Source organism: Erythrolamprus reginae, chromosome 2 (genome assembly GCF_031021105.1).
Source record: "Erythrolamprus reginae isolate rEryReg1 chromosome 2, rEryReg1.hap1, whole genome shotgun sequence".
In the NCBI taxonomy this organism is placed as follows: Eukaryota; Metazoa; Chordata; class Lepidosauria; order Squamata; family Dipsadidae; genus Erythrolamprus; species Erythrolamprus reginae.
The window spans coordinates 312,188,783-312,214,554 of NC_091951.1; the positions used below are offsets into that span (position 1 = coordinate 312,188,783).

A 25,772-nucleotide genomic window follows, 5' to 3' on the forward strand; every position below is an offset into this window, starting at 1 on the left:
GTTGTGAGCCGCCCCGAATCTGCGGAAAGGGGCGGCATATAAATCCAACAAATCTAATCCAATCTAATCTAAAACTTGCTGCAATACAAGAGCGTGCTGAGGACACAGGCTCTATAAACCTGGATCTTTGTATGTTCTGTCAGCTTCTTATTAAGCCATACTCTGTTTGTGAGCCTGGAGAATGTGATGACTGCTTTACCAATACATTTTTCAGCTCAGTATCTAGAGAGAGAGCGTTGGTGATGATTGAGTCAAGATACACAAAGTCATGGATGACCTCCAAGATTGTAATACGGGGAGGTGAATCCACACCTGACCCATGACTTGCATTTTTTTCAGATTGATTGTTAATCCAAAATCTGGTAAAACAGTCAATGAGTCGTTGAAGATCTTTGGCAGAATGAGCAGTAATGGCAGCAGCAGCGAAGAGGAAATCCCGTAATCATTTCAGATGGACTTTAGGCTTTGATCTCAATCTAGAGAGGCTAAAGAATTTTCTATCTGATCTGCTCCAGATCTGGTCCACTTTGTAATGCCAGGTTGGTATCACCTGGCATGACAAAGTTTCAAATAGCACAGTCTTGGAATATACTGGGATTTGTAGCATGTATACACTATTGAAACAGCTGGCTTCGGCATGTTGTGAGAATGGACGATGGGTGGATTCCGAAAGATCTGTATGGTGAACTAGAGCAAGGAAAGCACTCCAGAGGGGTACCACAGCTGCAATATAAAGATATATGTAAGAAGGATTTAAAGGCCTTGGGAATGGATATTAGCAGCAGAGAAACCTTGACCTCTAATCATTCAACCCGAAGGCTAAAGACACAGCATGGCCTTCTCCATTTTGAGGAGACATTTGTTTGGCAGGCCGAAGCAAAGGGGCAGTACTGGAACCATCGAAATCTGGGAGCTAGGCAGGGGACAGAATGGATCTTCTCTCAGTGTGGAAGAGATTGCCACTCTCAGATTGGCCTTTTCAGCCACACTGGATGCTGTTCTAGGAACTCTTTCCAGAGCACAATACCATAGTCTTTCTAGACTGAAGGTTGCCAATCTAATTTATTACAATAAATATCGGCATATAGTATTTGAACTTCAAAAATCCAGGAAGTGATTAGATATCAGCAAATTGATATAAAAAGTATTCACTTTTTGATAACCTCTTGTGACCATCCATATCTTTGCAACCTACATATGATACACCTACATTAAGCCTCAAGTGATCTTGATACTATAGTTCAGGGGTATCAAACTCACAGCCCACAGGCTGGATGTGTCATGCTCTCTCCCAGAACTACAAGGACTTATCCTAAATATCATTCATTCAATGCTATCAGAATTTTAAACAGTAATTGAATAATTGTTATAAACCGAAGGCTACTAATATAAGCATTAACCTACAATTTTAGTGGCTCAACCTGGTTTAATTAACTGGGATATGTGTTTCATGCAGTAATATGCAGTCCTTTAACACACTCTTTCTATGATAAGGCTGAACAAACTATGTCTTGTGGTTAGCTCTGGCCCAGCTCCTGCCCCAAGGACTGTGGAGGTGGGGGAGACATCCACATGCCATAGGCTTGTTTTGCTCCCGGTGGAATCTGCTGATGAAGGCTCCTCTGACCAAGATGACATGAGTGATAGGGAGGAGAGTGTGGCAGACAGCTCAGAAGGAGATCAATTATCTAGCTCCTCCTTGGATTCGGATCAAGAGTTAATGATACAGCCATGCATGCGGAGAGTGATGCATAGGCAGCAACAACTGAGAGATTATTATCAAAGAAAATGAGGCCACCTGTGGTTGGGTGGGACTGTGGTAATTAGTGAGGCTGCTATAAATAGCAGCCTGTGGGTTTGGCTATTCTGGAGGATTATCTAATCGTTGTGTTTCGTGCCTGCCTTGCTGACTTCAACCTTTGTGTGCTGATTTTTCCCCGCTTTGAAACTAAACCAGAGCAAAGTGTGTTTCACTTTGTGAAAGAAGGAGGACTGTGAATTGCCTCACAGCTGCAAGCTAAGTATCTCAGAACTGATAAGGGACTTGTACAAATTACCAGTTTGTTTGGAGATGAGTGCTCTTTGCTATACAAAAAGAGTGCTTAGTTTATTTGAATTTTCATTATAAAGAACATTGTTTTGAATTTTCAAACGTGTGTGTGTCTGAAATTTGTATTTGTGAATTTTCGGGAGGATTCTACCAGAGAGCTCGACAGAACACTATGTAACTATAAATTATAGCTGACAAGACACTGTAGTGTGACAATATCCCGCCCCTCATCGCTCTCCAATATTCTGTAACATATTAAAAAAAAATAGACAAGTTGTTCTTTGTAACTTTTATACGACACTAGACAGCTTATTGTCCATTAGGAAAAAGACACTGCTGAGCTTAACAGAGGAAGGTGACAGATAAAAGAAGAAAGAAAGAAAGAAAGAAAGAAAGAAAGAAAGAAAGAAAGAAAGAAAGAAAGAAGGAAAGAAAGATGGAGGTGTATTGCTAGCAAACCAAAGATGGACACAGAATTTGGTAGTTAAAGGTTTGTTCTTGGGGAAAGGCAGGATACAATCCAGAGAAAAGTGCTAAAGAAGAAAACCTTTCACATAATTGTTTCTACCTAGGCCACTGATGGTGAACCTATGACACAGGTGGCACTTGAGCCATATCTGCTGCCACTTGAGCCATTGCCTTAGCTCAGCTGCAGTATGCATGAGGGTCACTATGGGATGGGAAAGGCAGTTTTCACCCTTACTAGGCATTGAATTATGGGTGTGGGCACCCATGTGTGTGCAATAGCGCATGAATGAATGTGTTTTTGGCACCAGGAGAAACATAGAAACTTAGAACATTGACGGCACATTGACGGTTTTTGGCACCAGGAGAAACATAGAAACTTAGAACATTGACGGCAGAAAATGACCTCATGGTCCATCTAGTCTGCCCTTGTACTATTTCCTGTATTTTATCTTAGGATGGATCTATGTTTATCCCAGGCATGTTTAAATTCAGTTTCTGTGGATTTACCAACCACGTCTGCTAGAAGTTTGTTCCAAGAATCTACTACTCTTTCAGTGAAATAATATTTTCTCATGTTGCTTCTGATCTTTCCCCCAACTAACCTCAGATTGTGCCCCCTTGTTCTTGTGTTCACTTTCCTATTTAAAAAAAAGGTTCACCATCGCTGACCTTGGCTGGAAAAAAATGGTCCATATTCTGCCAGAAATGGGAGAGTAATTGGAGTTCAAGAGAGAGAAAGAATGTCAGGCAGCGAAACTATTTCTTACTTGCCTTTAAGTAGGAATTAGGAGAGAATTTGCTAAATAAAAGGAAACAAATCAAAAGGTGTGCTAATTTGCTGTATCGTAAATTAAAATCTCAAAAACCCAAAACCTGTGAAATATGGGTAATTGTTTCCAGATTAGTTAGGATTCAGAAACTGAAATTAAACCTCATATCCTTCTTTAGAAAACATTAATCTTCACTTTCCATTCTAACTAGACCAGAAAATGCTGATAAATTGCAGTTGGTTGTTTCACTTACGAAGAGCAAAGAGCGAAGCAAGACTGAATGGGAGGCAGCCAGATGCTTGAAATGTATTTTATGTATCAATTTTTATCTTAATATATCATTTGTTGCTTCAAGAATGTCCACAAATTATGGGTTTTTTAATGGCCAAAAATCCAGGATCCAAAACCCGATTGCTTATACCTCACCATGCAACTTTGCATTTTTCATCCTGAACTCTTTAAAATGTATTACACTGGGGATGCACACACACATGCTATAATATATCTGAATAACCTTAACTTCAAAGACGCAAATAACGAGTACATATTTACAAGGCAAACCTGTTAGTATTCTATGGTTACAAGCCTTACTTCTAATAAAATCTATTTTCACTGATTTAATTGAAGTAAATAATATATATTGCAATTTTGTAAATCCTGATGTTTCACTATGTTTTACTAGTGCTTAAGCACAGAATACCTTCTGTATTCAGTTTTGCCTGAAATTGACTTTAAAATTAGGCTATAGTAAATGATATTACTTCTAATTAATAGTTCTTAGGATTGGCATATAAAGCAGAGAATACATTATATAATGTACTGTGCTCAAAAGAATTACTGTAAAATTTGCTCTGTAGTTATGTGAAATTACCACTTCTGGAAATTAAAAGGTTTTTTTGGTTGTTTGATTGCCTGCCTTCACAAATTCAATATTGTTTCTGCCTATAAAAATTTAATCATATTTTATACTATCATAACATTTAAATGTTTTAATGATACTTGAGATATAAGACTGAAATATGAAACCCTAGATGAAGTTGCAATGGCTATTTTATGCTTGTTGATGTAAAATTTATTGATGCTCTTTTTTCTCCCTTATTTAAAACCAATGAATAATCAGATGTTTCAATACTTTACTGAAATGAAATAATCATCAGTAATAATCATGAACCCCAGAATCCCAATATACAGAAATTATATCACAATGTTTCTCACAACTGAAATTGCAACTGAAATGGATAACTTTGATATTATCGTGTTATTCTGGAAATAAGACCCAACCAGAAAATAAGCTCTACCATGATTTTTCAGTACACTCATGATGTAAGCCCTATCCCAAAAATAAGCTCATTAAAACCATCAGCCAGATGGGCACATTTAGTATCGTATTTCCTCAAAAATAAGACCTACCTGGAAAATAAGCCCTAATGCATCTTTTGAAGCAAAAATTAATATAAGACCCAGTCTTAATTTCAGGGGAAACATGGGTAGGCACTTAAATTGATAATTTCAACATCTGGAAAATTTCAGAAGATTCCATCTTAACACGTCTGGAAAATGCTAGACTGGTTAAACTGTTCTGACCAGAAATTTTAATCCTATTTAATATATCATTCTACAGTTTCTTATAGCCCAATATATGTTTATTGCTTTACACATAGAATAAACATAAGACTTGCAAATAGTGCAAAGTTAAATAAAAACCTTTTCATTTCAGGATAGGTATTTATTGCCACAAAATGATGAAATTGTGAGATTAAAAAAATTGTGATTGTTAGCTACTCAAAAGCCAGCTAATGCATGACATCATCCAGTGGTAGATTTGCAGCATCTACTTCTTACTGGAAACACTGGGTTCTCTTTTACTTAGGTTGCACTCAGGGTTAACCGAATAACAACAATTTAGGATCTTTGTGACTGTGAAATAATGGTTACAGGTTAAAAATTATTAGCAAAATTTATGTTAGAGAATGCAAGCATAGATTTTTTTAAAAAAAAACTGCACTTATATGTAGAAGGCATGCTTGTTACCTTAACCAAAGAGGAAATTCATCCTCCACTCTGCATACTGTAATAAACTGATGATTTGACCTGTGTCACCTATATCACCACCCAGATCACCAAACATTGTATTGCAGCGAATACAGCAAATACATATACTGTAAAATAAATTCAGGTCTAATCTATAAAATATATTTCACATTAAATATATTATATTTATTTTTATCAATATTTTAAGCACATGTATCTTAACGTAGAATTTAACAATTAATATAATTTAATACTATTAATATCATTTGGGGCTTGTGTGTGTGTTTAGATCATGCTAGCTAAGCATGTAAGCATTTATGCTTAAACCTGTCACAAACGTAGAAAAACAAAATATCTCTATTTTAAAAACATTATTCTAAATCATTTCAATTTCTATAAATATATCTAAAAATGTTAACTGTCTCTCACTGGAACAGCTGAACGTTTGTTTTCTGGCATGGTCTGATGTTTTTTTTAATGTAGTTAAATTGATGGATTTTTGAAGCTATGAAGATTTTGTTTCCTATTTTTTTAAATGTCAAAAAATGTATTCCTTTAGAGATAAAATCCCAGTGCTTTCAAAAGAAACTGGCACCTGTTGGATTCTAAAAATCAAAAGAAATTACTTACTATCATCAAATGCAAATGTGTATTCACATAGGAACAATGCATTGGCAATAAAGATGCCACTGCTGAAGTCTGATATAACATTTGACTAAAATTGGAGTTCAATACTTGTTATCTAGAAATATCTACTGAGCATGATTAAATTTATTTTTGAGTAGACTTGTAAAATGACTATAAGAATTTATATCATACACAGTCATTGAATATTGTCTGTTACTTTGCATCATTACCACTTCTGAATGCATAGAATATTTTTCCTCATTTTATAAGTGGATCGAGCAAGTTATATGTATTAACAATATAATTCAATAGCTAAAGTATTTTATTGGTAGTTTTAACAGAACTTAGAACAGGGTGCATTGAGTCAAATATCAATTAAAAGGCATCGTTTTCTAAACTTTCAATTTTACAATAATTCAGTATTTCTAATTTTTTTAAAACTACCATTGCTAATTGCTTCTTTTTTGTGAATCTAAACATCACTTTGAACAAATATAGTGGTATCTAAATTCAAATATAGTCTTCTTATAAACATCACTGAGCTTTTTTGATCCATCATCAGGATAATTGGACCCATTATTTTCACATATTGTATTTAAAGAAATACCAGAATTATGTTTCAAGAGAAAAAAATTATGATCACAAAATTCAATTTAATTCAGTGAGGTTTGATAAATTATACAACTCAGTATACAATCTGTTTTTAAAAGAAAAAGTTCAGAATTATTTCGTTTAACTATATTTAAGCATCTGGAGCACTGGTGGGTTGCTACCAGTTTGCACTAGTTCTTAGAACTGGTAGAGCCGGCAGCAGAAGGCTCCACCCACTCGCCAAGACACTTCTGCGCTAACCAGTGGCAAAATTATTTAGAACCCATCACTAATATGAAAGTGTGCACATTTTGAATTCTTGAAGCATTTGACATTAAAAGCTCCAAAACTAGTTTATATCCATTTATTAATCAAATATATCAATCAAAAATAAGGTCCAGGAGGGAAGTGTTTTTAATAGGAAAGTGAACACAAGGACAAGGGGACACAATCTGAAGTTAGTTGGGGGAAAGATCAAAAGCAACATGAGAAAATATTATTTTACTGAAAGAGTAGTAGATCCTTGGAACAAACTTCCAGCAGACGTGGTAGATAAATCCACAGTAACTGAATTTAAACATGCCTGGGATAAACATATATCCATCCTAAGATAAAATACAGAAAATAGTATAAGGGCAGACTAGATGGACCATGAGGTCTTTTTCTGCCGTCAGACTTCTATGTTTCTATGTTTCTATGTTTCTATCGTATCTTTTCCTCAGGATGATATAAGCAGCTCTGCCTCTTCCTCCATTTTTTGTGACAAGAACCTACCTACCAGGCAGATTATATTAAGAATGAGTACCTCAAAGCCATCAAATCATTTTCTATGGAAGAGGATCTCCTTCATCTCTGACTAACACCTTTATTTCATGGTATGTCATGGAAAACTGACCACTTTTCAAGTTATTACACCATTTTTTTCCCATTGAAAATCATCTAATTCCTTGTTCCACTCTGAGAGCTGATCCGCATTCCTAGGGGAAATATATATAAAAAGAGGCAGCAATATTTAAAAGCCTTATTCTAGACTCAATATGGTATATTTCAGATAAACTGGATTAAAGCTCACATATTTCCAGCCAGCATGCTTTAGACCAATCTTCTCAGCCTTCTGATGTGTTGGACTATAACCAAGAATCTACAAAACAACCGCAAAAATGTTCTCACCTCAAAATACCTATTATGCGTGTTCCAATCCTGAATTAAAACTCATGTGTTTTGTGTCAAAATAATTTGCAGAGCATATTGTTTTCCAAGAGTGAAATAAAACTTGAGTGTCTTGGCTTGCCAAGAAAAAGAGTTATGATTGGACTCCTTTTTTTCCAAATGTTCTCCTGCTTAGCCAATACTGCAGCTAGAATTGCATTAAATACAGTTAGACTTAAGAAGAAAGTTGGTCAAAGCTGCATGTCTGTTTAATTATTGCTGTTTCAAAATAACAATAAAAACTTTTTAAAAGGAAGCTAGAGACAAAGTGGGTTTTCTGATTATTATGCTGTATTTCATTTGCAGACAGGCAATACAAAAGGAATCATTGGTGCTCTCTGAACTTGGATGTTTTCTTACAGATGTTCATTATTCAAACCAGGTAACATCATCATTGCTAGCCGAAAGTATGCATACATGTGTCCTAAATCCTTCATAAACAAGTGTTGCCAATATTCTAAGGTTGAATAAACAGAAAGGCTAGTACAGGCTAGACCATTCAAAACTACAACAGCACTGTAAAATGTGACATGACCATTTCCCCACACTTATTATGACCACTGCAGCATCCCCATGGTCACGTGATTTACATTCAGATATTACACATTTGGATCATATTTATGAATGGAAAATTAACATTTTATGGCTGTGGTGTTCCAGGAACATGTGGATCATCTTTTGCAACTTTCTGACAAAATCAATGGGGAAGCCCGATTCACTTAAAAACCATGTTTCTAACTTAACAACTGCAGTGCTTCACTTAACAAATGTGGGGAGAAAAGTCGTAAAACAGGGCAAAAGTTTTCATTTAGCAACGTAAATTTTGGGCTCAGTTGTGGTCGTAAGTCAAAGACTACCTGCATTGCCTTGGTTTATTGAAGTTTGACGAGCATATGCGCTGTATGTGTTCTCTCATGTGTCTCTCAAAGTTAATGTTATTAAATGGTTAAGAAGAATCAGGAGATCTCTTTTTTTTCAGCCAGCAGTCACTGCTGTATGCCAGCAAAAACATCAGGAAACAAAACACAATTTGCACCTGGCAGAGTGACTGAGAAAAACAACATTATCTACCAAAAACTGGCCAAGGATTTTTAAAAACCAAACATTCACATTCATCCCTGTTCAAGGGAATGTTGAAGAGTTTAGCTGCTGTCTTTTTTTCATCCTGTACTCTATAAGTGGAAAAATCCAGAGGCTTTATTTAAAGAGACTGAAAATACCTTCAATTCAGTTGATGGCTTTTTAAAAAGACACGTTAAATCTAACTACATCTGTCAGGGAAGAGAAATGTTCCTATTGTTCTCTTGGGGATTATTTTTTCCCCTCTCTCTCTCTCTCTCTCTCTCTCTCTCAAAACGTGCTGAAGATCACGCCCTGGACTAAATTTCATCCTCACTGAGTGAGGCGCACAGAATAACATTCTAGCGAACCTTCTCTCCGAGATCAAGTCAAGCCCTTCCAAAATTCGGTGGGACCGAAGAGAGAAAGAGGACTTTTGGGGGGGTTTGCGCTGCGTTCAAAATTAAAAGACATTTTCTGCTTTCAAGCACACCCCTAAGTAATACGACAGCCTTCCCCAATGCTACCTGTGGGCACCTCTGAGGAGTTTGTTAGCACAACTCTCATCCAGGAGGTTGAGGAAAGCTAGCCGAGAGCTCCAAACTTGGTAAGCTTAGCGGGAGCCAAACCTCCGTGGGCAGAGGAGCAACACATTCCGCACCTGCCTTCCGACCTCCTCGACTCCTCCTTTACCCAAAGCGAGACGCCCCAGCCCCCAGGAGTTCAGCAGAGAAGACCTCCGCGGCCGAGGGCCCAGGCGCCCCTTTTAAAGTGGGGCCCCTTTTCCGCGCCAACGTCCCCTTAGTGGGAAAGGGCGCCTCAGCAAAGGAGGAGGCGGACGGATGAGCCGGACGGAGGAAAGGGGCAAAACCCTTAGCGAGGGCGGGGCGGCTACCTGCTTGTCCAGCGCCGAGTCCTTCACGCTGACGGCGGAGGCGCCCTTTGGAGCGAGCGCCCTCTCGCAGCTGCAGCCTTCCAGCAGGTAGACGCCGGCGGGCCGGGCGCTCTGCTCGCTTTCGAAATAGAAGAGCATGTTCTGGTAGAGGGCGAACCACTTGTCGTGCCAGCGGCTGGCCTCGGCGGCTTTTTTGCTCAGGTAGCCGCGCCGGGTGCCCTCCTTGCGAGCCAGCAGGGCGAGGAACAAGGCGTGCCCTTCGTTGTAGCGCACGCTTTTCTGCATGGTGGCTCCAAGCGCCGAAGGCGAACCGCTCGGATCGACGGGGTGGGGAGGGGGAGGGGGGGGTGTAAAAGCCCCCGCCGTCAGCAGCGCGTCGTCGAAGCGCCGCGCGGCTTCTCCGGACGGCTGAGGCGAAACCAGACGGAACCCAGAGCCATGAGCCTTTTTCCCGCGGTGGCGCACACCACTGCAAAGCCTCGCGCCGGCGCGCTCCTCCGTCCCGGCGGGGGGGGTGGGGGTGTCGCCACCTCGAGCACTATTGAAGTCCGGGGCTGTAGCCGAGCTTTTTTACCTCAGCCAGTGCTTCAGCCCCGCCCAGGGGCGCCGGTGGCATCCTCGTCCTGGGCGCCTCGCGCTTCTTTTTTTCCGCTCGGGAAAGTTCGTTCCGCGAGGCGCGCTTTCACCTCGACTACAGCCGCGCCGCGCTCGCTGAGGCTTCCGGACCTGTCCTCCTCCTCCGGCAGCTGCTGCCCATTCAACCTCTCCACCCTCGACCCCAGCCCTCTCCCTCCACCGGCAGCCAGCAAGGGAAATAATCACTCGGGAAGATGAGCCTTAATCGGCTTTGAGACCAATTTAAAGCACTAAAGTCGCCACCGCGGCCGGTGCCAGAGCGCGGAATAACAACCCTCCCCTCAGAGTGGGCGCGCGTTCCCGCCTCGAGAGAGCTTAAACCTCCCTCCTCCTCCGTTGGGGTTGTTTTTTGTTTTTTTCGCCCGCCCGCCCGCCTCCGGGAACGGGGGCGTTATCTCCAGCCGGGCGAGCCAAGATAAGGAACAGGGGGGGGGGGGGGGGGCTTTTTGGTGGTGGAGGGAAGAAAGGCGAGGAGAAGCACAGGGATTTGTCGGACAAAATCCTCGAGGCGGCGCGTGGCAGCGGTCTGTTTTTCTGAGGGGAAAACGTCGACGCGGGAGTGCCCGCGAAGCTTTAAGAACGAGGACCTGCAAAGTTAAGCGGAGCGCTTAATCCGTTGCTGCTGCGGGTGCTTTCCCTGCTGCGGGATTAGTTGGAGGGAACGAGAATAAAGTCGCTTCAGATTCTCTCATGGCACGCCAGTTTAGTGAAGGAGTGGTCCCCTGGCTTAAGCATGCATTCCCGAGCGTCTGTAACTGGCATAGACGGAAAGAGCGTTTCCTTCCGCTCTTTTCTTTCAGATCATCTTCAAGGCTGTTGAATAGAATAGAATAGATAGAATAGAATTTTATTAGTCAAGTGTGATTGGACACACAAGGAATTTGTCTTGGTGCATATGCTCTCAGCGTACATAAAAGAAAAGGATACATCTGTCAAGAATCATGTGGTACAACACTTAACGGTTGTCATAGGGGTCAAATAAGCAATGAAGAAACAGTAAATATTAATAAAAATCTTAGGATACAAGCAACAAGTTACCGTCATACAGTCATAAGTGGGAGGAAAAGGATATTAGGAATGATGAGGGGGAAAAAACTAGTAGAAATAGAAGTGCAGATTTAGTAAAAAGTTGACAGTGTTGAGGGAATTATTTGTTTAGTAGAGTGATGGCATTGGGGAAAAAACTGTTCTTGTGTCTAGTTGTCTTGGTGTGCAGTGCTCTGTAGCAATGATTTGAAGGTAGGAGTTGAAACAGTTTGTGTCCAGGATGCAAGGGGTCAGTCACAGCCCTCTTTTTGACCCGTGCAGTATATAGGTCCTCAATGGAAGGCAGATTGGCAGCAATTGTTTTTTCTGCGGTTCTGATTATTTTATTTATTTATTTATTTATTTATTTCGATTTGTATGCCTCTGAAGTCTGTGTCCGTCTTGTTGGGTTGCAGAACCAAACCAGACAGTTATGGAGGTGCAAATGACAGACTCAATGATTGAAGACACAACATTTGCTCTACAGGTTGAACATTTATTGATTTCGAAAAACAGGTGCTGGGCCTGGATGATGAGAAGCAAAAGAAACCTGCAATCCAGAGTTGAATACTAGTTTCATTACGAGTGGGCAAAACGTCAACCAATCGTGTATTTCTCCAAAAAACCCTCAGCAACTTGAAATGGAGCAGACAGGCAGCAAGTTATAAAATAAACATTGGAAGAATGTCAGCTCAAAAAGTGGAATCTCTTTCTGCGGATGTCCTTGAAATCTTAAGAAAAAAACTGATGATCAAATAAGGTTTCATTGGTTAAAAAAATCTTCATGATTTTTCTTGGGTATATAAATGTAGTATCTTACCATTTTTTTCCCAAAGTACAGAAGGCTGTGTCTTTTCAGATTTTGCAACTGGCAGGAAAAACCCATAGTGTCATAGTGTTGGCATCCTTAAGACCATCAACCCTGGCCTGAAATTCCTTTCTGTGTGAATCCACAACCATTAAAGTCAGGGTCCCTTCTGAATAGACCCATATGGGACCATGCTGTTTACTAGTTATATCTGAATAAGGATATCATCATATTGTGACATGAAAAATGTCCTCGTTTTACTATAGGGCACTGGAGTTCTGTTTAGTAATGGTGCAACTATATCCACATCTACGTCCAAAATTTAATTTAATTTAATTTAATAATTTAATTTAATTTAATTTAATTTAATTTAATTATTTAATTTAATTTAATTTAATTTAATTTAATTTAATTTAATTTAATTTAATTTAATTTAATTTAATTTAATTTAATTTAATTTAATTTAATTTAATTTATGCTGCCCAATCCCGTAGGACCCGAAATGAATATAGGTTATTATGTTTGTTGAAAAATTGTTTGATATTCTTTTGCCACTATTTATACAAAAATTGTCTGTTATAGCTAGTCAAACTAATGAAAGGGCTTAGAGCAGTGATGGCAAACCTTTTTTTCCTCGGGTGCCAATAGTGTGTGTGTGTGTGTGTGCTATTGCACATGCACGAGTGCCCACATCCATAAATCAATGCTTGGGGAGGGCAAAAACAGCTGCCCCCACCCTCCGGGAGCCAGAAATGGGCTGTTTCCCAACTTCTGGTGGGCCCAGAAGGCTCATGTTTCACCTTCCCCAGACTCCGAAGGCTTCCCTGGGACTGAAGGATGGTAAAAATGCCCTCCCCCATCCCCTGGAGGCTCTCTGGAAGCCAAAAACGCCCAAGAGCCTCTATGCAAGCCAAAAATCAGCTGGCCAGCACACACATGCACATTGTAGCTGAGCTAGGGCAACGACTTATATGTTAGCAGATATGGGTCCATGTGCCACCTGTGGCACCCTGCCATAGGTTCGCCATCACTGGCTTGGAGTCTTGTTGAAATGCCTGATCAATTGTAAGGTCAGTCACTGTGGGTTGACTATTCATATGTACAAGAATGTGGCATCCCTCTGTGGATATGATAGGATTAAACCTACGTGCCTGGTTAAGGCAACCCACTCCTTTGATTAGTTTAAGGGAAAAAATATTTCCAAACTTCTGTTTACCTAAGGTAATTAAAACACTTCTTTTTGTCTAAGGTAAAAACTAACTAGATACTCTTCTGTTTATTTAGCAATTGTAACTTGTCAGGAATTTGTCTGTATACTATGTGTCACATATTAACCATTTACATTGTAACTAGGTTAAGTAAAAAGTGAATACTGTACTTTATATTTGTATATACAAGAAACTTGTTATAAATAATTAACTTGCAAGTCCAGAAGCAGAGCTTCTGAACACGAGGCTGCTCACTTGAGAGAGATCCAAACTGGACAAAAGTTTGTTCAAGAAATCATATCTTTGTGTCTGTGATTTCTACGAGTCACATTTGCAAATTGTCTGCCATGAGACTGGCAGTTCGCCTGTCAAATTGGCAAAATCTGAATGAACCAAAATCTGTAATTGGAATCCCTCAAGCATAGACATTCTTCATCATTAATCACCATGCAGACTTCCATCTAAAACAATACTGCTTCATTTTAAATAGGATATATAATTTATAATCTGATTTACTTGCTGACATCAAGCCCTACCTATAAAGCCCTACATGGAATTGGACCAGATTAGTTACACATACATCCCAGCAGACAATCAGGTCCCACAGAGTTGGCCTTCTCCAGGTCCCATCGACCACACAATGTCGTCTGGCGGAGCCGAGGGGGAAGAGCCTTCTCTGTGGTTGCCCCGGCCATCTGGAATCAGCTCCCTCCAGAGATTCAAACTGCCCACACCGTCCTCGCCTTTTGCAAGATCCTTTGCAACATCCTGGCATCTATGTTGCCAGACATGGGGCAGTTAGTACATGCCCCCCCCCTTCTGACCATTAAATGTTATGTATGGATATGATTGTGGAATGTTGACTGTGTTTTAAGATAATGGGATTTTAGTTATAGTTTTAATTAAAAGATTTGTACATATATTGTTTTGTATTGTATGTTGTGAGCCGCCCCGAGTCTTTGGAGTAGGGCAGCATACAAGTTAATAAATAATAACAATAATAATAATAATAATAATAATAATAATAATAATAATAATAATGCAACAGGTTAACAATTTATCTGCTATGTTAGATAATGCTTTCTTTTTCTCCCTCTATATGTAAAATGTCAAAGCTATTTGTAAAGTTTTTCCATTTTAAAAGATTACATCTTCCTTCTCTGAGGATTCAGTCAATTTGGAAAGTAATTACTCTGTAAAAAATAGTTTATTCTTAATGTCTTTTTATTCATTGCCCCATACTGTTATTTATTTAATATATTTTGATACGTTTCAAAAATAAAACTTCCTATTTCAATTTGGCATCAAGTCTGACTGCCTTGTCATAAACAAAAATTCAGAATAATCATTGCATAAAAATCGATATTGATGAATCTCAGGGTATATAACTAAGTAAAATGTTTGCAATTGCTATTCCTTTTGCATTGGGACTGATACTTGCAAAACTATGTTTAACACCATTTAATTTTTTTATGCCTGCAAACATGCCCAAGTTCAAGGGGCTTATGCAGCATAGTATAAGGCGGTGATGGCGAACCTGTGCCATGTGTGCCACAGGTGGCAGGCAGAGTTGTATCTGAGGACATGGAAGGTATTGTCCTATGTCAGCTCTAGTGGGCATGTGTGTGCATGGAAGCTGATTTTCAGCCTTCTGGAGGGCAGAGGGAGGTCACTTTTGCTTTCCCCAGGCTTCATGAAAGCCTCCAGAGCCTGTGGAAATGAACTTCCAGTTGGGCCGCTGGGCCTTTTTTCACCCTCCCCGGGCTCTGGAGGCTTCAGTGAGCCCTGTGTGCATGTGTAGTGGGGCAGTGGGGGCGAGGGTTGTATGCACATGAGCGGGGGAGGGCATTGCATTATGGGTGTGGGCATCCATAGGCCCTTTTGGCACCCGAGCAAAAAAAGGTTTGTCATCACTGGTATAAGGCATTTGTTGAGTGGGTAGTCCTGAGAGTTGAGTAATTCCTATTTTATACCTGTACCTCAAATGAACTGCAAGTTGATCCTAATAAGCACACTGAACTTTTGCCAGATCTTATTCATTAATATTGTTAACGTAATAAAATAAAGATAAGTTATTTTGCAGACATAGTGAAGTATTGATTTAAGATTCATTTCTAAGGATCTTTTATTTTGCTTCCTGATTTATATAATGCCAGACATAAATCTGGTTTCCAATTAACATTTCAGATAATCAGCTGTGACTTTTGTTTTGAATGCTATAGTTCTAAGACCCGAGGTGGCGCAGTGGGTAGAGTGCAGTACTGCAGGCCACTAAAGCTGACTGCTAGATCTGCAGGTCAGCGGTTCAAATCTCATCACCGGCTCAAGGTTGACTCAGCCTTCCATCCTTCCGAGGTGAGTAAAATGAGGATCCGTATTGTAGAGGCACTATGCTAGCTCTGTTTAAAAAATGCTATTGCTAACATGTTGTAAGCCGCCCTGAGTCTAAGGAGAAGGGCAGCATAAAAAAATTGAATAAATAAATAAATGGAAATCATGGGGATATGAGGTGGGGAATACCTGTCAGTAGAGATATATGGATGCTGCTCATGGATGGTGCTTCAGTATGTCTTGCAAGAATGTTTATTCACAGATAATATTCCTGTGCAAAATTTGTATCACTTCTAGGTGGTTAGAGGACTGATAACAGTAACAAAGAGACATCCTACATACCTCAGCTAGAAGTTAGAAATAGGGATGGTCTGGAGCAAACAGAATGTGTATTATATAACTGCTGGAACATTCATTAGCAAAAGCTTTGGAATAGGGACAGCTAGAAATCAACAGGAAATTGTTAGATTGTTACTTAAAATGTTTATTAGATTATTTGTTTTATATTTCCCATCTTCAGAGAATAATCAGAACTGAAGAAAAGACAATTACTGCCAATCTGCCTTCCATTGAGGACCTGTACATCACATGAGTCAAAAGAGCCATGAAAATATTTATTAACCTCTCGCATCCTGGACATAAATTGTTTCAACTCCTATCCTCAAAATGATGCTTATAGAGCACTGCACAGCAACACAACTTGGCAGAAGAACAGTTTTTTCCAGAATGCCATCACTTTGCTAAACAAATAATTCCCTCAACACTGTCAAAATATTCACTAAGACTGCATTACTATTACTATTAGTCTTCTCGTTGTTCCTATCACCCATCTCCTCCCACTTATGACTGTATGACTAAGTTGTTGCTTGCGTCCTTACGACTTATATTAATATTGATTGTTCCAACTGCTTATTTGTATTCTATGACGATCATTAAGTGTTGTACCTCATGATTCTTGACAAATGTATATTTTCTTTTATGTACACTGATAGCATATGCACCAAATTCCTTGTGTGTCCAATCACACTTGGCCAATAAAAATTATATTCTATTCTATTCTTATCCCACCTTCCGCTTTAGTGAAAAAGTATAAAGTTTCTGAATTCTATTATTTGATGTTCTAGCCAAGACCCCTTTCCTTGGAGCACTTCAATAAAAGGAAACAAAATCTACATCTCATGTATGGTGTTCTTCATCGTCTTTGGCACCATGTGCAGACCTGAATTGGAGACAATATCACATTTTGGAAAAATCAAATGATCTCCTGATTTTATATTAATACATTCCTTTGGTACTGTACAGAATATGGCATTGTTATTTGGGGGAAAAGATGCATACAGTATGTTTCAACATAAATGGTGTATTTATTCTCCCATATATTTAAAAAATAAAAATAGCTATTTATCCTAGAAAAACTCTGTTCAAGCAATAGTGGCATGCATTTAGGAAATCCAAACTCATATGTCAAACATTCTAATTATACTTTGTTGTAATTATATTTTATTGAACCAGCCATACTGTAGTTTACAGTAATTAAGAAAATACTAAATACAGTATTCCACATTATAACTGACATTATATGTCAGTGCAGCCAATGTATAGTGGCTGGAAATTCAAAGGTAAAGCACTTTATAAATAGCATTTGGTTAAAATGTCAGCAAGAATGATTATTGTATGAAAAGCCATGGAGTTCTGCTACTAATTAGTGTATTCTAAAATCAATTTTCCTCAATCTGTTGTTCTCTAGATCTTTTGGATCACTGGTGTAATAAGATACAGATACATGTTAGAAATGGAGTTTTACACAACTGAAAGTAACCAGAAGAAGGAAAACTGCTCATTAATTTATTAGACCAATGTCATATTCCCCTGATTCTCGATCAATGCATACTTCAATGCCAGATTTATTTGTCTTCATGTAAATCTTGCATAATTCTTTAAACAGCAGCATTCTCCAGTATGAGTCAAGTGATATGGTCTGACAACAGAATTCGAAAAGGGAAATGTTTGGTAATGCTAAATGTATCAAAAAGAACATGGTAACTATGGCAACAAAATTAACACTAAGGCAACGTGTTATAAGGGGGTAAATTTCACTGCTAATAGCTTATATTCAGCACGAATGTTGCCCTAGAGCAGGTATTCCAGCAACTCTACCTCTAAAAACAGTTTTTAAATTTAGAAGAACTCACTTTTTAAGATATAAATCCAAAGGCAACTTATGGGGAGAAAGCTCACTGTGTCTTTGATCAATAGCATCAACATTTGCAGGGAGGAGGGGATAACAAGCATGAACATACTGCTAATATTAAATAATTGGTGATGCAAATACAAAGCTATATAAAGATTTGAAATTCATTTCATTAGAACAAAATTCATAAACCAGATAGCAATCATTCTCTATAGACATCTCAATTAAAATATTTAATATATTATTTAACTGGGAACATCAATAATATTTAGAAACTCTTGAGTTCAAAAGTGCATGGTACTTTGATTGAGTGTTACTCACTTTAAGCAAGTCATACCATAATTTCAGACTAGACTTTGGTAATAATAAATCAAATAATTGAAGTTATTTTGGAAAAAAAATCTGACTCTTTAATCCTTTTATTCAAAGTGGAGTTGTGGCGACTGAATGGAACTAAGTGTTACTGGCCAGATGCCTTCCTAACACCTACACAAAATTCACAGCAGATATTTTCTCTTTGTGTCCTGATAGAGAAACATCTGCCACTGCCTAGGATTTAACTCTCAACCTTCTTACTTCTAGACCAGGGCTGTCAAACTCTCAGCCCATTGGTCGGATATGTCAGGTGCTAGCCACAGCCACACCCAGTTTATCAAAGGGGGGGGGAGTTCCAATATGTCACATGACACTGCCGTGATGTGAGTTTGATACTTCTGCTCTAGGCCACTCTTAAACTGATGTCTGATAATTATTTATTTTCAATAAGTGTTTAATATTGGAACAATTTTTGGCTTTAATTCAAAATCCTAAAAATATATTTTAAATATTTTACTACGGTCTGGAGAATGTGAGGATATATTATATATACTTTTTATGTTATTTTAATTGGTCCTTATAAAAATATTACCCAATTTTTTAACTGAAAACTTTTCTCATGAAAAATATTTCCTTTTATGTTCTTTGGGGAAATACCATTTTTGGCAGTTAGGATGGATGGAGTTTGATAGGCACAGATAATGCATATAGATAAAACTAATTTGTCAATGTCCAATAATATGTTGTTACCCTACTGTTTAAACTGAATGGAAACAGACAATACTTGTATAAATTCTTCTGTGCATAGATTCCATCCATATAGATAAAAATCAGTGGTTCCTATAAGATTAAAAGCTGAAACCCTGAAGTTAATTTTCTCTTGGTTTTTTCCCGGTGAGACCAATCCATCAAAGGAACCTGGTCTACCCAATTATGGGATGGAGCATACTGCTTCTACTTTCACCTTTCAGCCCCAATCCAGGAGCCTTCGCAGGCAGTCATAACGAACTATTTTTGTGTTGAATTTATAGTTTATCAACAAAGAAATAAAGGGGGACTAGTATAGATCTATTTCAAGCTATTTGGCCCTCATCAGCTAGCCATATCTGGTTTTGAATCCCAGAAGGGTCTGGCTAGCTGATGAGAGCTTAATAGCTTGAAATAGATCTATACTAGTCTCCGTTAATTTCATTGTTGGTAAATATAATTTCCCCTTGTAAGGTTAGCCAGGACAGTTATATCTAGCAGTAGCAAATAGGCTGAGGAAATACAGTGGTACCTCTACTTAAGAACTTTTCTAGATTAGAACTGGGTGTTCAAGATTTTTCTGCATCTACTTAAGAACCATTTTCTACTTAAAAACCCGAACCCGGAAAAATTTCCCAGGAAATTTGAGAATGGCATGAAAGCCCGGCCATTTCCCTGGGTTTCTCTCTCTGGCACAGTGTATGGGAGGCAGCCTCGTGCCGGATGTATGGGAGGCGCATGCTCCTCCTTGCCATCTCAGAGTCCCTCTTTTTTTTAAGGCCTTAAAGTTTTGGATTTTTTTTTATTCCCCTCCCCTCACCTTCTTCCTTCAGCAGCAACTGTCCTCCTCATCTTCCTCTTCTTCCTCCTCCCACCCAAATTCTGAGCTTTTATTTCTTTCCTAATGGGTTTTCATACATTATTTGCTTTCACATTGATTCCTATGGGAAAAATTGCTTCTACTTAAGAACGTTTCTACTTAAGAACCTGGTTGAAGTAGACCCAGAGACAGGGTTTTGAGCAATCGGTACTTTTATTCAGCTCAGAGAACAAGTGACAGCTCCGCAAGGTAAAGTGACAATTCAGCGAGTACCGACTGACTCTGCCTGGAGAAACCGTTCCTTTTATATATTTGCGGTTCCCGCCAAAGCTAGAGCCGGCCGCGTCTGAGCCAATCAGGAGCGACTTCCTGCTTGGGCTCAGACAGCGCTGAAAGAGGAACAAACTATTTACAGAGTTACAAGGTAGCCATTACAGGATACAACACCCCTCCCCTCATAGTTGGACACATCCATCAAGAAAGCCATGTGACAAAGTCGTCCAATCGGTGGGGCCTCTGAGGAGCTCGCGCTGACCTGCGCAGTTCAATTTCTCCTTCGCCACCGACTGTGGAGGATGGCTCGCCGCTGTTCTCCCGGTGTGGTGGACTTGGCCTGGCGGGCCCAACGAAGGCTTCGGAGGACGAGGATGGTTCGGCGTCGCTGGATGGTTCCCCCTGGCCCGATAAGTCTCTTTGCGTGTCTCTTATTTCGGGCAATGTACTAAAGTCTGTTGAAGGGGGAGAGTCCATGTCAGCGGTTTGTGGCAATTGATTTTCTGTTCGCTTCCGAGTGTGGTCTATGTGTCGTTTCCACAAACGACCATCCTCTAGTTTAACAACATAGGTCTTAGGTGCATTTTGCTTAACAATAATTCCCTTCATCCAGTTTACATTTCCATCAAAACTTTTTACATATACATTTTGTCCCAAATACATTTCTCTTTCAGGTTTTGTACACATTTGGTTATTATTAACACAGAACCTTGGGTTTAACCTGTCTAGTGGTGACCTCAACTTCCTTCCCATCAATAACTCTGCAGGGCTTACATGTGTGTGCGAGTTAGGGGTAATGTGTTGGGTGAGTAAGAATTGGTCCAAGTTCTGTTGCACATCCCCAGGGCCTGACCTGCGCAATGCCTCCTTTGCCACCCGTACGTAACGTTCTGCCAATCCGTTAGCCCAGGGCGAATAAGGCGAGATGAGGGCATGCCTGACCCCTAGGCCATCTAGGAACAATTCGAATTGCCTGGCTGTTAGCTGTGGCCCATTGTCAGACACTAAGAGATCTGGGCACCCATGGGATGCAAACAGTCTGCTCAATACCTTGATAGTGGCACTTGTGGTTATGTTGTTCATTGCTATTATTTCCAACCATTTGGAGAAGGCATCAACCACTATTAAAAAATACTGAGACCCCACTGGGCCAGCAAAATCAATGTGGATTCTAGACCAAGGACCAGCAGGCTGTTCCCACTCAGCCGGAGTTGTTTTGGGGGGACTGGGCCGTGACTCTTGGCACGGATCACACTTTGAAACCCAACTTTCAATATCAGCATCCAGCCCTGGCCACCATAAATGCCCCCTTGCCAGGCTCTTCATCCTGACAATCCCAGGATGACCCACATGTAACATTTTGAGTACCTTTCCCCTTAGGCTTTTGGGGATGATCACTCTATCCCCCCACAGCAAACAACCTTTTACATACGATAACTCAAGTCTCTTGTTTTTAAAATCACACAATTCAGGTTTCACAACATCATTTTGCCATCCTTTTAGAACACAGTTCACCACTTGTTTAAGGATTTGATCTTGCTGCGTGTGTGCAGCTACCTCTTTTGCTGTGGTTAGTGGGTTTTCCTCGAGTTCTATCATTAACACATCTGTGGAAGGAACAGGGTCTTCCACTAAGTCTGTTATGGGGCATCTGCTGAGACCGTCTGCATGATTGATTTCCTTCCCCCCCTTGTGGGTGAGCTCATACTGATACCCTGAGAGGAAAAGAGCCCATCTGATTAGTCTTGGAGACATAAAAGGTGGAGTGGGCTTGTTGGGGGCTAGCAGGCCTAGTAGGGGTTTGTGGTCAGTGACTAGCTCAAAGCTTCTTCCAAATATGTAATTGTGAAACTTCTTTACCCCTGCCACTAATGCTAGAGCCTCCTTGTCTAACTGGCTATAATTCCTTTCTGTGCTGGTCATGGTTCTTGAAAAAAATGCTATTGGGGCCTCTGTCTTATTAGGTAGAACGTGAGCTAGGACTCCTCCTATGCCGTACGGCGAAGCGTCGCATGTGAGCCTAATGGGTAGTGAAGCACTATATTGGACTACTACACTTTTAGAAGTTAATAAATTTTTTATTTGAGAAAAAGCTTCACGTTCAGTTTTCCCCCATGTCCAGCGGGCTTCCTTCTGGAGTAAACGATGGAGAGGCTCTGCTACTGTTGCCTTCTGCTTTAAAAAAACGGAATAAAAATTAAGGAGGCCCAAAAATGCCTGCAACTCATTCTTATCTCGTGGCTCTGGGGCTTCTCTAATTGCTCTCAGCTTCTCTGTTGTGGGGTGGATACCTTCCTTATCTATTTTATATCCTAGGAATTCTATACTGTTGGTTCCCCAGACACATTTATCAGGCTTGATTCTTAAACCTTTGTCCTGTAACCTCTTAAGTACTTCCCTTATTCTTTTGTTTACTTGTTCCTGGTTTTCCCCTGCAATTAGGATGTCATCAAAGTATGGAATGGCCCCATTTACCCCTGACAATAGGCGTTCCATAATGCTCTGGAATATTCCTGGGGCTATGCTTACCCCAAACTGTAACCTCGTGCATTTGAAAGCCCCCCTGTGCGTTACAATTGTTTGAGCGTTTGCTGTTTGTTCATCGACCGGAAGTTGCTGGTAAGCTTGCGCCAGGTCGATCTTTGCGAACCTTTTCCCCTCCCCCAGGGAGTGTAGCAGTTGTTGCACAACCGGGATGGGGTAGGGGTGGTGTTGGAGTGCCTTGTTTAGGGTCGATTTGTAATCAGCGCAAACTCTTAAAGAGCCATCTGGCTTCAGAGGGGTAACTATGGGAGTTTCCCATGGCCCCTGCTCCACAGGGACCAAAATACCTTGGCTAATGAGTTTGTCCAGCTGTATGTCTAGTTTGGGGAGGAGCGGCAGGGGGACCCTGCGAGGTTTTAGTCTGATCGGTGGGACCTTGGGGTCAATAGAGAAAGATATAGGGGGGCCCTTATACAATCCCAGTGTGGGGCTGAACACTTCAGGGAACTCTTTCACAAAGTTAGGCATATCATAACAGTTTACATTACACACACCCGAAATCTCGATCCCCAGTGGTTCCATCCATGCTAAACCCAGAAGAGAGTGCTTGGCCCCTGTTACAATAAGCATGGGAAGGGTACATTTAACATTCTTGAATGCGATAGGTACATTTGCTGTTCCCAAGACCGAGATTACTCCCCCCTGAAAGTCTCTAATCACCAAAGAGGTTTGATTTAGGTCAGCCTTAGATACATTAGGCATATACAGTTTAAATTTTTCCCAGGGCATGATGGTATATCTAGAGCCCGTATCCAGCTCCATTGAGCAAGGTTGGTTATTGAGTAACAGTGATATAACAATTTTAGCCCCTTTTTTGGTTGCCGTGTTATTCACGGAAAATTGAGAGTTACCTCTATAGTAGTCGCGGTTAGCGGTTGAGTAGTTCCTTTGACCCGCGTTGCGGAATGGTCTCCTTTCTCGCGCTTGGGGGGTCTGGTTTTGAGGTCGCTGGTATTGCGGTGTGGCAAATGTTTCCTCTGGCGCTGTTGCTCTGCATGCGATGGCGATGTGGCCTCTCCGGTTGCAACGGCGGCATGTAGCGTCTCGGAAGGGGCATCGATGGCGCTGGTGATTTCCCCGGCAGCCCGCGCAGGGGGCTGGGTGAGTAGCTCTCAGGTGTCTCGGCTGGTCTTGCACCAGGAGGCAGTTGTCTCCGCTGGGAATTTGTTGGCTGTTGTCTGTTTCCACGGCGCTGGGAGACGCGGAGTCGATTTTTGCAATGAGTTCTCGCCTTCCGTGCTCTTTCAATTCTCTCGCCGCTGCGTCGGCTGCTTCTGCGGTTTGCGCCAGTTTAATCACGGTTTGTAGGCTCGGCTCTTCTTCGATGAGGAGTTTATTTCTCACCGTGCTGCTTTTCATGCCGAAAACCAAGGCGTCGGTGAGGCGAGCTTCCGGGTCTTTAAACTTGCATTGAGCAAGTACCGTTCGAAGCCGCGTTGTAAACTGGCTGATCGACTCGGTTTCCCTCTGAGCCATCATGTGGAATTGATGCCGAAAAACCATGGCTGGTTTGGTCGGCTTGAAATGGCTCGCCAGTTTTTGTTGTAGGACGTCCCACGCTGTGGCTCTTGCTTGTTCCGGTTCGGTGAGAGTTTGGGCAAGTCTACGGATTTCTGCGCCGCAGTAGTTAAGGAAAATAGCCCGTCTGCGATCGGCTTCGGCGTCCTGCATTCCCGCCGCCTCGAGGAAGATCTCGAAGGTGGCCATGTACTCGTCCCATGTCGATTTCTCGGGATCGAAGAGTTCCGGAGCCTGGCCGATCTGGATTTTGTCCATGTTGCACGTGAAGTTTCTTCCATCCGTTCGTCGCCAGTGAAGTAGACCCAGAGACAGGGTTTTGAGCAATCGGTACTTTTATTCAGCTCAGAGAACAAGTGACAGCTCCGCAAGGTAAAGTGACAATTCAGCGAGTACCGACTGACTCTGCCTGGAGAAACCGTTCCTTTTATATATTTGCGGTTCCCGCCAAAGCTAGAGCCGGCCGCATCTGAGCCAATCAGGAGCGACTTCCTGCTTGGGCTCAGACAGCGCTGAAAGAGGAACAAACTATTTACAGAGTTACAAGGTAGCCATTACAGGATACAACACTGGTCACGGAACGAATTGAGTTCTTAAGTAGAGGTACCACTGTAGTTCCAGCATAGCATTTTAAAGAAAATATATACTGCAGCATCAATAATACAACACCTGAGCCCAACAGGTAGTTAATGTAATGCAAACACAAAAGCTGGATTCAAACTGGCACAGCATCCACACTGGGGAATTTGCAACTGCCAGCACAAGATTAATCCGGAGATATCTTAACAGTTTCTTCTTTTTTGTTCCTAGTGTTTTGTAGCATTTTGCTTTATGAAGATTTCTTTCCTCACTGATTAGCCATCAAAATTGCTTTCTATTTTCTTATCAATTACAGAGGTGGGTTCCTGCTGGTTCAGACCCATTCTATAGAACCAGTAGCAGGAATTTTCCCTGTTCGCTGAACTGGCAGCAATGGCCAACTGCACACTCCCCGGGGTGGAATGTTCCTGGTTTACTTACACCTGCGCAGAGGGTAAAAGAACCCAAATGGCAGCGTCTGGTAGGGTGGGTGGAGCCTCGTGCTGCCTTTATGATTGGTTCTCTGATGACCTACAGGCATGAGCGAACTGGCCTCATTTTACCCCCAGACACCCACCCCCACCCAAAACTGGCTCTCTTGGCAGTGCCATAGGCTGCAGCATCTTGTTTTTCTGAAGTATCTTTCAGATGGCAGTATACGACATTAAATAATGTTTGAGATTCTAGCCATAATCAGGTTATCTCTAAAGAACAAATGGTCAACAAGGGGTTATTTTATTTATTTATTTGTTTGTTTGTTTGTTTGTTTGTTTATTTATTTATTGGATTTGTATGACGCCCCTCTCCAGTCATTATAAATAGAATAGAATAGAATAGAATTTTATTGGCCAAGTGTGATTGGACACACAAGGAATTTGTCTTGGTGCATATGCTCTCAACGTACATAAAATAAAATATACATTTGTCAAGAATCATGTGGTACGACACTTAATAATTGTCATAGGGGTCAAATAAGCAATGAAGAAGCAATATTAATAAAAATCTTAGGATATACGCAACAAGTTATAGTCATACAGTCAACATGGGAGGAAATGGGTGATAGGAATGATGAGAAA

The 25,772-nt window shown here is 40.7% G+C and overlaps 2 protein-coding genes across 3 annotated transcripts in view; both read right to left on the reverse strand.

Moving 5' to 3' along the window:
• The window catches only part of RASGRF2 (Ras protein specific guanine nucleotide releasing factor 2), a 111,374-nt gene extending 100,755 nt beyond the window's left edge, over positions 1-10,619 (reverse strand). The window contains exon 1 of one of the 2 annotated variants that reach the window (XM_070743085.1): positions 9,701-10,619. In XM_070743085.1, the coding sequence (XP_070599186.1) occupies positions 9,701-9,985 (285 nt within the window). In that variant the 5' untranslated portion in view covers positions 9,986-10,619. The remainder of the gene's footprint in view (positions 1-9,700) is intronic. The other variant, XM_070743087.1, reaches the window with a different exon arrangement.
• Positions 1-25,772, reverse strand: part of FAM151B (family with sequence similarity 151 member B) — a 786,337-nt gene that overhangs the window by 579,586 nt on the left and 180,979 nt on the right. The window lies entirely within an intron of this gene.